The sequence below is a fragment of the Macrosteles quadrilineatus genome, unplaced genomic scaffold (genome assembly GCF_028750875.1).
Source record: "Macrosteles quadrilineatus isolate MER2022 unplaced genomic scaffold, UCM_ALF_1.0 Scaffold_9__3_contigs__length_116548681, whole genome shotgun sequence".
In the NCBI taxonomy this organism is placed as follows: Eukaryota; Metazoa; Arthropoda; class Insecta; order Hemiptera; family Cicadellidae; genus Macrosteles; species Macrosteles quadrilineatus.
The window spans coordinates 61,251,468-61,261,995 of NW_026542602.1; the positions used below are offsets into that span (position 1 = coordinate 61,251,468).

Sequence of the window (10,528 nt, forward strand, 5' to 3'; positions counted from 1 at the left end):
AGTAATAGTAGCTTTATTACTGGGTATCTTGGTTTGTGTGCACACACATCTTATGTCCGGACGTAAAACTCTTGTGCAGAAGAATATGTTGTTGTGTTGCTCACAGGGTATTACACAACTGGACATGGAACTGTTGTGCAGTAAGATTTTATTCCTCTGTGGTCAAGCAGCTGATTGTAAGTACATACCAGATTTATTTTTATGCACACATGCCACATGTCCGGGACATAAAACTGTTGTGCAGAATACGCTTGTACTTTAATTCCAACAGTTCGTTAAACATCTGGACATGGAACTGTTGTGCAGTAAGATTTTATTCTTCTATGTTGGCTTTATCAGTTTTTAAAGAAAGGATTGTTTAAAAATGGATCCTAAAAGTCGAGGATTGAAAATGTTGGAGATTTTAAAGCAGAAAACAGATGGAAATGCTCATCACAAACTATTTACAAAGGTGGAAAATATTTCAGCTTTGCTATGCTCCCCTACAGGTAAGCCAGAAGTGCTAAAAAGAAACACAGAAATGTATGTCAAAAGTTCCTTTGTGCCTTATTTCAGATAAGCACTCAAATAATTTAACTGGCTTTGGAAAAAACATCTTCAAGTAGAGTATTTTTATGAGAAGATGGTAGGAAAGGCAGGCTCGTCCCAAATGCTTCAAAGCCTGAGGAAATAGAACATGTTAAAAACACATAGACAGTTTCCAAGGATGGAGTCGCACTATTGTAGGAAGGACTAAAAAAAACTCTGTCTCTCTCCAGAGTTAAATGTTTCTGAACTTTACATATAGTATGTGACGAGTTTGCACAAAGGAAAACGTAAATCCTGTAAAAAATGGTGTGTTTCATTCAGTTTTCAAATCCTATGATCCTCCCCTGACAACATTTGTCCCTAAAAAAGATCAATGTTCCAAATGTAACCAGTATTGTGCTTCAGTATCGGGCTGCTGAAGATAAAACTAAATTTGGTGAGAACTACGAAACACATGCAAGGCGAAAAACAGAAGCAATGGACATGAAGAAGAAAGACATGAACTCTAAAGAAAAAGATCAAGTAACAGCTACTTTTGATTTACAAGCTGTGTTTATGGTACCATTTGCTGGGGACTGTAAAATTTACTATAAACGGAAACTTTCTGTTTACAATTTCACAATTTTAGATTCTAATTCAGATGGATTCTGTCATGTATGGGACAAGAGGAATGGAATGAATGGTTCAAGTTAAATCCGTACAGGCCTTATAATATACATGAAAACCCTACCTACTCATTTCAAACATGTTACAACCTATTCTGACACATGTGGAGGGCAAAACAGAAATCAGTTCATAGGCTCTGCAATGTTGTATATTGTAAATAAGACAAACATTGAAAGAAAATGTAGATATGAAGTACATGGAACCTGGCCACACGTACTTTGAAGCAGATTCCATGCACTCTACAATTGAGAGAGCACGTAAACACAAAAAGATTTACACGACTGAGGAATGGGGTGTACTTCTTGAGATGTCTAGGAAAAAACCCAAACCTTACAATGTTAAAATTCGAAAATATACTGTAATGACATTTATGATCTAACAAGCCTAGGCAAACTTGCCATCCAAAATAGGACAATCAATATCAAAAGAAAAACAGTTAATTGGTTGAAATTGAAATGGCTGAAGTTTGACAATTAATTGATTAAAATAAATTAAATTGATTGTAAATTAATCAGTAAATTAATTGATTACTGATTGATTGGTTATAAAATATAAATTCAAAATTATTTTTTAACTTTCATGCTAAAATAAATGTCATAATTATTCTGCAATGAATTGTGTAAAACTGGCAAACCAGCCCTTTAATCTCTGTTATAGATTTAATATTACGTTTTTTTTCTACTGTTTTAGTCACATGTTTTATTTTTACTAACAGGGTACTTGCTATTAATGATTAGTAATTGAAAGTGTCATATGGTAAAATAGAAGTCTTGTTTACGTTCAAAAAAGAACAGGAGTTATCCTAACTATTAATTTTAAACAATCTCTTTTTAGACACTTTGTGTTATGCACAGATGTTTTATGTCCGTGGTTCCAGGTTTTGCTTAGTGCACAAGAGTTACATGTCCGACTTCTTCCAAAATATAATTTAATTTCTCTCAAAGTAGACTAAATAACGGTAAACAACTACTTAAAACATAAAATATATTAAATAGGCATTCATATTTTACCCTAGTATATTAAGTACAATTAAGGATTTTAAAATAATGTTAGAAACAAAACTTCTTTTTGCGTTTCTCGAAAGTTTGGTAAAATGGACATATCATACGTGTGTTTCTAACCATCGATATTATCAATCCAGATAGCGTTAATTGGTCTTATGGTATTTTCATTTTATTTCATTTATGATATACAAAAGCTATTTTGTAAAATGTACAAATGTATATATATATAAATTTAATACATATACCAAAGAAATGACTTTCGACGTACGATACTCTATGTTTAGAAATGTCAAAAGTTGAGCGATGGTGCGTAAAAATGGCTGCGTCCACGACCACTGTTGTCTGTTGTTAATGATGTACACGTATTATTGGTTTAATTAGCTAGATTTTAGTTACTTTAAGCATACCTTTTTAAGTTTTCTATCATCATGGATGAAACACCATTTTTGGTATTACTTGCTTTCGTCATGTTAGCTGGAAGCTATTTCGCAGGATCTATTCCTTTGGTTATGACTCTCTCTGAGGTAAGGTTATATTTACATTTTATCTCAATTTTAACATATAAATTAAAAACTAAGTATTCTAGATCCAAATTAATTTTGTGTATGAATATCAATTACAGATACGATTCTTCCTTATTTCTTAACAATAAGTTTAAAGACTGGCGAACCATAAGTAGGCCTAGGCCTAAATCAGTAAATAGGGATGAGCATCTATATATCACCATCGATATCGATAGGGAATGAGAATCATAGATGTTCACCGCCGATCGTAACATCGATATCAAACATCGATGCACACTTGATAGCTTCATCACAAAATCATCAATATTTTGAGGGCAAAAAGCATCAAGAATCAATTTTTCTCTAAACTTAAGTTAATTTAAAGCTTTTTGCCTGCTTTCTGCCTCAGCTTAAAGACAGAGATAGTTAGCCTTCTACAAGTTAGTTATTCTAGATTGGGAGTTTCTCTTTCACTATTTAGCAAGTCTTCATACTTAGGTATCGGTCTCTTTTGTGTGATTTCTACGCCAAAGGCGTTTTTTACCTTTTGAAAGGGAACCCTAGGCTAAAGAAGTTCACAAGAAACCATGTGCTGCTTTGGTAGCCGCTGGCATGCTTCTAGAGGTGGTCACACTATGCTGCTGGCTAGCACCAGCGAGTGTGAGTGATCATGTGATTTCTAGTCGCCGCTACCTTGCTACCAAAAGTTGAATTATCAACTGTCAGCATGTCCGACTTCGCAAGCCGCTGACAAATACTCGCCGACTGGTGGTGCAAGCTGCAAATGTTGTAATCACATTAAGCTGATAGTAGCAGCTTCTTTTAATTCGTCATTGATGCCAACCAAGTGTGACCCGTGGTTATGATAATCATAACATCCCTTCTACTTTCTAACATGATCCTACGAGCTGCTTCTTTTGCTCTAAAATATTTTGTTGTAACCATAATTTGTTTTTCCTCCCAGGCAAAGCTACACCTGATTTCTGTTTTTGGAGCTGGCCTTCTTGTTGGCACCGCTTTGGCTGTCATCATACCAGAAGGCATTCGTTCTCTTTTCACTTCTGGTCAAGCAACACATGGTAATTAATGTTATAGTTTTGTATTTAAAAGATGCCTTAATGACTAAAAATGAATAATTCTTTGTTAAATATAAGTTTTACCCATAGAAACTAATAACTTTATTTCCAACTAATCTTATCAATGATTTATGATCGTGATGTTTAAAATATTTAGTGATAAATGACATAGCCGTTGCTGAATACCTTAACCTAACTTTATAATTTAGGCCTTAACTAATTGTAAACTCTCATTTAATTTTATTTTAATCAGACAATATTGCAATGTGGTAATGGGAGGGTTGTCTTGTTTATAGTATAATAATAGTCTCTATCAACTCCCGTCGCATCCAAGATAGCTAAATTTAATATGACACCAATGCTGTATTCCTTATTTAATCCACTTCTATTCTAGTTGGTCCACACCCCTGTGGACAATTAGTTTTGTCTACTATTTGTGAACATTGTGAACAAAATTTACACACCTGCCAAACAAAAACCATAAACTTAAATTATATTTCTGTGATCTCGCTAGTCAACCTCTATTGAAAGTCTATCGCCAGTTAAGACGTGAATGAAGAATTGTGTTTGGACTGAGTAAATGTGTGCAAGGAGTGGAATGGAATTTGGAGGTTTAAAGCAGAGGTTAAAGTTAAGGAAATTTTGCCTGCAGAACACAGTACCAAAAAAGATAGATTGACTAACTAATGGGGGACGTTTCTATGATAAATCCATCAAGCTAGTCACACTTCTCAATTTTCTTTTATTACCCTTCCAAATACTGTGACAAAACCGGTAAAACAGTAGTGGATGAAGAAATAAACACAACGTTAATCTAGGTTAGGCCCTACATAGTTGTGACAATATGTGTTCACACTTAACTACAAAATTGTCTTAAAAGTTAACAATATTCTGTAAGAACACAGTCTTGAAAACCACAATATTGTAGTCAATTCTATTCTCGCTTGTGTAATGTTTTGTTATAGACAGATATAGTCACTAATGTGAAACTGTTGATAGTAAATGGTTTGTATTATTCACTGTGAAACAAAGTAGGCCTACTTTGTATGTTCCGTAGCGCTCTAATTATCTATGTGTTATTTCCCCAGCCCACACAGCACCAGGAGAAGGGGTCACTATGTCCGAGGCTACAGAGATTGCCGATCTACACACTCTGATAGGTCTCTCCCTGGTGGCTGGGTTCATACTGATGCTACTTATCGACCAATGTTCCTCTGCCTACTCCAGAGGTTAGTATTCTTTACTATGTGTTATGCGTTTGAGTTAGTAATGACTATTGTTTGCGTGGATATTTGATATGGATTAGGCGGCCCTAGTGAAGTTGGCACACTGTTCTAATATTGAACATTCAGCGGGAATTGGGAATTTGCAGGGGTAGAAAACTTGTCTTACTTTTGGGGGCAATTGTTTCTAATTTCAGAGCTGTCAAGCTTTAAAGCTCTAAATTTGGTAGGTCGTAATCCCACGTAAAACTTTAGGTAGCTAAAGCCCACTGTGATATATGTCAAGTTTTAGTTGTTCTATGATACATAGGTACAGTTTAACTGTGACAATACTCACGACCCCAAGATTCCTGTTATTTTTTAGTTTTAGCTTTGCAACTTCTCGTGTCTAATGACAATAGAGGATTCTTATTCTTCTAAAAAAATTTGAATGATGTGCCAATCGTACTATGAATACAGACTTGACTTCATGTTGATGGATATTATTCTTTGAAGAGACTAGGTGAAAAGGAGTAAAAAAACTTGTGCTCTATTATTTTTTATTGTTCTCATTTAATCTGATCATACAATAGAATATCAACTCATTTCTCATCTAGAATTTCAATTGCTAACATCTGATTGTTTAAATCTATGTTTATTTTTTTAACTGTAAAGTTAATCCTCATTCACATTAGACCAGTAAATTACAAGTGTATCTTTGTAGACGTCGAGGTGGGTGGTAGTGGCGCAGGACCGCTGGGTCACGGACACCGGGCTAGTGTGACGGCAACAGTTGGTCTGGTGGTGCACGCAGCAGTGGACGGTGTAGCTCTCGGCGCAGCAGCTACTACTACGCAGACCGATGTTGAGATGATCGTCTTCATCGCCATCATGCTTCACAAGGTAGACTGTTTTTGTAGACAATTGAGGTTTGCAGCTAATGACTGAAATGTTTTAATTTGTTATTAAATCTGTTTAGAGGTCATGTTTTATTACCTCTGGCATTAATATACTAGAGAAATTTAAAAACATAACCACTTTTTCAAGGCACCAGCTGCTTTCGGGCTGGTCACTTTCCTGATGCACGAAGGTATCGATCGCAAGCGGATCCGTCGACATTTGCTGGTCTTCTCGTTGGCGGCTCCACTTCTAGCGCTCGTCACATACTTTGGCATCGGTCAGGTAAGTGTGGATCAATAATTGGATTTAGCTTCGTGAAGGGGACATTTTTCCCCCTCTATCATATTTTATTGTAAAATAACTTAATGCAAATTTTTATTCTTGAATTATTTTACCAGGATAATTTGTCAGCTTGCTAAAAAAAGCTACAAATATACAAGCATTACAGTTAAATGATGCTTTAAAAAAAAGAGTTAAACCCTAATCCTAACTTACATTACCTTAATTTTACAGGAAGGTAAGGAAACGCTGCACTCTGTGAATGCGACAGGCATTGCAATGCTCTTCAGTGCTGGGACGTTCTTGTATGTCGCGACTGTTCACGTTCTACCTGAGCTGACGTCACGCGTAGACGGGACCTTCAAACCCAATCAGCTGTTCGCTCTTATAGTGGGAACGATTCTTCCTGTGATCCTAACTCAAGGACATCACCATTAGCGGCTGTGATAATTTTGTGAAATGTGAATGGAGGAGCCAGTGAAGAAATGTGTTAGCAGTGACAAGTTCACACTACGGTTTTAAACACTGCCAGGTTTTAAAAATATACAATCTTATAAAAACAGATAAATTAATGGGAATAAAACATTTTGGTCTTTATTTAGTCAATAAAAAGGTGGACGAACAACAGATATAACTAAAGTGATTTAATAAAGTAAACAAAAATCCGCTTTAACCTTACTTCATTAGAAACCTATAGAAAATCAAGGCATTATTTCAAGCACCCTTCCAGTGGTGGTGAAGGGATCGACTATTTTTTACTATTGATTTGCTGTTTGAAGGCTTGAGTTTTAAGATTTTGTTGAGTTGTTTTTCAACGTCAGTATTCGTCTATCAACTAGTCTGAAAGGCATCAAATGTTTGTACAGTTCTGTTAGGTTTAATCAACTGTAAGTGCTAACAGATGTGATAAGAACTCAAGTGTAATCAAGAGTAGATGACTCTTGGTATGATTCGTTTACAATTAGTTTTTGTTCTTAATCTTTCATATAGTTTGAACAACTTTTTATACTGGGCCTTCAAAATCACTATTCAAAAGATTCTTGAGTAGGAAAATATTTTATTAAATTTGATTAGTGTATGTAAAATATATTTATACATCACAAAACTTGTTTATCAGTTGTAATTGTTGCATATGTACAAAGTTAGGTATTTCTGTATGATATATTGTTAAGGATATTGTAATGGATATAACTATAAGTTTTAAAATTTGATTTGTCAAAAAGCTTTGAAAAAGAAGTTGTGATTGATTATTATCAAAGCATTGTGAGTCAACGAGCAATTATCTATGAAAGGTAAAAAGGTTTTTGTTTTTTACTAGGCTATAGGCCGAAATTGTTTTTCACATTACTTCAGACTAGGCCTAGAGGTTGCAGCTTTTATCTCCAAGATAACGTTTGTAAGCAATTGGTGGGATTTGAACCCAGGACCTCAGGGATTAAAGTTCTATGCTCTAGTTCTACGTCTAGACCAGCTCACTCCCCTCAGAGCCGGGGTCTTGGCCTCCGATGCTCAAAATTAGTTCAGTAAAACTCAATTTGAGAACTTTTACATTATTTTATGTTTTTCCATTAACTATGTGTTTATAAATATGGTTCATTATGGTTCTATAAGTTTTACGGCTTTCCCGGTGTAACTAATAATGAAAACTGATGTTCCTAAGAAAATTAAAGCAAAAAGTGCAAAGTGGGAAGTATAGCTTTAGGAAATTAGATGGAAATAACAATGTTAATTAAATTAAATTTAAGTAGCAAATTAATTCACAATGTGCAAGACAAATTTTGCCATCTCTACGCATTTCTCATGTAATTTTAATAAAGCCGTACTTGAGGCTGTAACCTGGAAAGATAAATTTTATATTTAAAAATTAATTGATATACATTTTTTATGTCTTTTTGCTTAGTTTGTATTTTTCATAATTATTTTGTAGCTAAAAGCTTAGAATACATTGATTGTTCTTTTACTTGGAAATGTATATTTCCCAATTATAGCCTTATTATTTAAGATATTTATACTGCTGTTTTGTAATGTTTTTTAAATATTCCTATAACGTATATGTTTGTTTTGTTTGTATATATTAGATATTAATATGGTGAAAAGGGTTTTATAATTAAGGCCTCATAGTGTAAATGTATCGTATATTTGGTCTGGTTATGCACAAAATTCTACTATTTTTTCAAAATTGCAATTATGTTATTACCCATTCGTTATAAACATAGTAAAAGTGAGTGAGTAATAAATTGAAATAATTTTGCAATCTTTACTCAAACAATACCTATAACATTTTGTAAACATGAAAATCTATCGCTGGACTAAAATGTACACTATTATTACTCAATTGTGATACTTTAATTCTATTTAAAATAATTTTTTTGTTGAGAATAAAAAATTATTTGAGATACTGGTAGTTATTTTTTATGTCCTTGTAGAAGTAAACATACTTTTCTTTAATTGCCGGTTAACAATAAAATGTCAAAGGAAATTTAGTTAGTGATAGTAAACATTGCGTGGTCCAGTAACTTTGATCTGGTCCTCTCTGGAGAGAAATAAAATAAAGTACGCCTTAATTAGGTACTGTAATTTCTTCCCTCTATCAAACCACTTTAATGATTGTGTTTTCTCTAATTGATTTTTTAATGGTACACACAATCTTTAATTATTTCGAAATAATTTCACTGCCAAGATTTTTTTCTTGAAAAGTACGAGGAGCGTTTTTTAAATATGGCCCATTTATGCATGTAGCTCCTTAGTTTTTGCAAAAGCTGTAACAAGGCAGCTCACAACTTGCTAAACATAATTGTACCATTTGCAGCTCTGAGGCCTAGTAGGGCGTAGGCCTTTGTTGCGGCTTGAGCGCTATACGGAGCTTTACACAGGAACAGCTCTTACTTATAAAATGTATATTGTTTAAAGCCTATCTTCGCCTTTTGTGAGTTTTTACCCTCTTAAAATGTTAAAATACTTGTTTTTTTTCTTTTATGACAAACATTGATTATAAACTTATCTTAGCCAATCATCGTTTATTTTTCCTTCTAAATTGTTAAAATATTTGGATATCACGCTTATGTGATGCATTTGTACAAGAATTGGTCGAGGTAACACTGGTGGAAATAAGTAGACAGAACTAACAAAAAGGGGATTTTTTAATTTAAAAAAGATGTTTCAAAGACAATAAATAGAATTTTTAACTTAATTAAATAACAAACACATTAAAATGTAATACAACCTTAAAAAAAATTTTCAAATTTGGGGATATGATTGATTAACAGGTTTGTAAAGATATAGTATTTGGTTTTCGAAATGCCCACGTAGCTGCCCAACAAAGAATCGCCAAATTAATAGAATAGATGCCCTCAGCAATGTAGAAGTGCCCCTGAGTTCCAGGGGTGTAAAAAAAATGTTCTTCCATATTGCCAAGAACATTCTGCTAAGAACCTATAGTTTAAATTACTTAGAATTTCACTAATGGTAATTAACACCTGTTTTAGATAAATGCAATCTAGCACATCATGATAGTTATTTCCTACAGTCACCTGACAAAGTGGCATTCCTTGCATTGATTATAGCAAAAAAAGTTGCTAATTGCTGCCTCTACTTACTTTTGCCTCACAGTTTTTTCCCCGCACACCAGTATTCCAACCAAACAACACAAAACAGCGTGCTTTTATTAGGCATGTAATACGAAAATAGACAACAACACTTAAAGATATTACGACTATGAACAGCTTATTCAGTGTTTCCCATTTCGTTCAATGTTTGGATTTAACCTAACATAAAAAGTGTTGTACAGTGTTTGAAAGACTAATTATTTATATGCTTTATAGTAACTGTAGGAAAAATATCTGTAACAGGAGTGGAAACTGCCTTTGCTGCACTTGAGAAACTTTCCACACTCGCCTACGGCTCGTCCGTAAAAATTTCTCTCTTGTACAGCAAAGTGCCACTTAAACAACACTAATTTGACCACACCATACAACACGTTTTTTGGTTAGTTAAATCCAAGCGGTGAACGAAATGGGAAGTGCTGCACCAGCTGATTGTACTCGTATCTTTAAGTGTTGACAACTTATTTTCAAGCATACACAAATTACCTGCCTAATAAAAGCACACAGTTTTGTGTTGTTTGGTAGGAATACTGGAGTGCGGTAAAAGTAAGTAATGACAGCAATTAGCTACTTTGCATGCTGTAATCAGTGCAAGGAAACCCACTTTATCAAGTAACTGTAGAGAAATTATATTAATAGAAAGAATATCAAAGAATTTCAATGATACAAATCAGTGGTAACAAAAGCTAAACTAACAATACATTGATTTGATGATTTCAAGTAAGATAAATTTCATGACAAATATCACACAAATACAACAAACAATCC

General features: G+C 34.0%; 1 protein-coding gene across 1 annotated transcript; it reads left to right on the top strand.

The window, feature by feature from the left end:
• The first annotated feature begins 2,514 nt into the window (after positions 1-2,514).
• Positions 2,515-8,554, top strand: LOC129004177 (zinc transporter ZIP9-like). The gene is made up of 6 exons (XM_054432637.1): positions 2,515-2,722; positions 3,666-3,780; positions 4,866-5,006; positions 5,704-5,882; positions 6,027-6,161; positions 6,393-8,554. Exons 1-6 carry the CDS (start codon positions 2,627-2,629, stop codon positions 6,594-6,596), a joined length of 870 nt encoding a protein of 289 aa, XP_054288612.1. The 5' UTR covers positions 2,515-2,626; the 3' UTR covers positions 6,597-8,554.
• The last annotated feature ends 1,974 nt before the right edge of the window (positions 8,555-10,528 follow it).

Coding starts and splice junctions, on each gene's coding strand:
- LOC129004177 (XM_054432637.1), top strand. CDS start 2,627: ATGGATGAAACACCATTTTTGGTATTACTTGCTTTCGTCATGTTAGCT. Junction 2,723..3,665: donor TGGTTATGACTCTCTCTGAG/GTAAGGTTATAT, acceptor TTTTCCTCCCAG/GCAAAGCTACACCTGATTTC. Junction 5,883..6,026: donor TCGCCATCATGCTTCACAAG/GTAGACTGTTTT, acceptor CACTTTTTCAAG/GCACCAGCTGCTTTCGGGCT.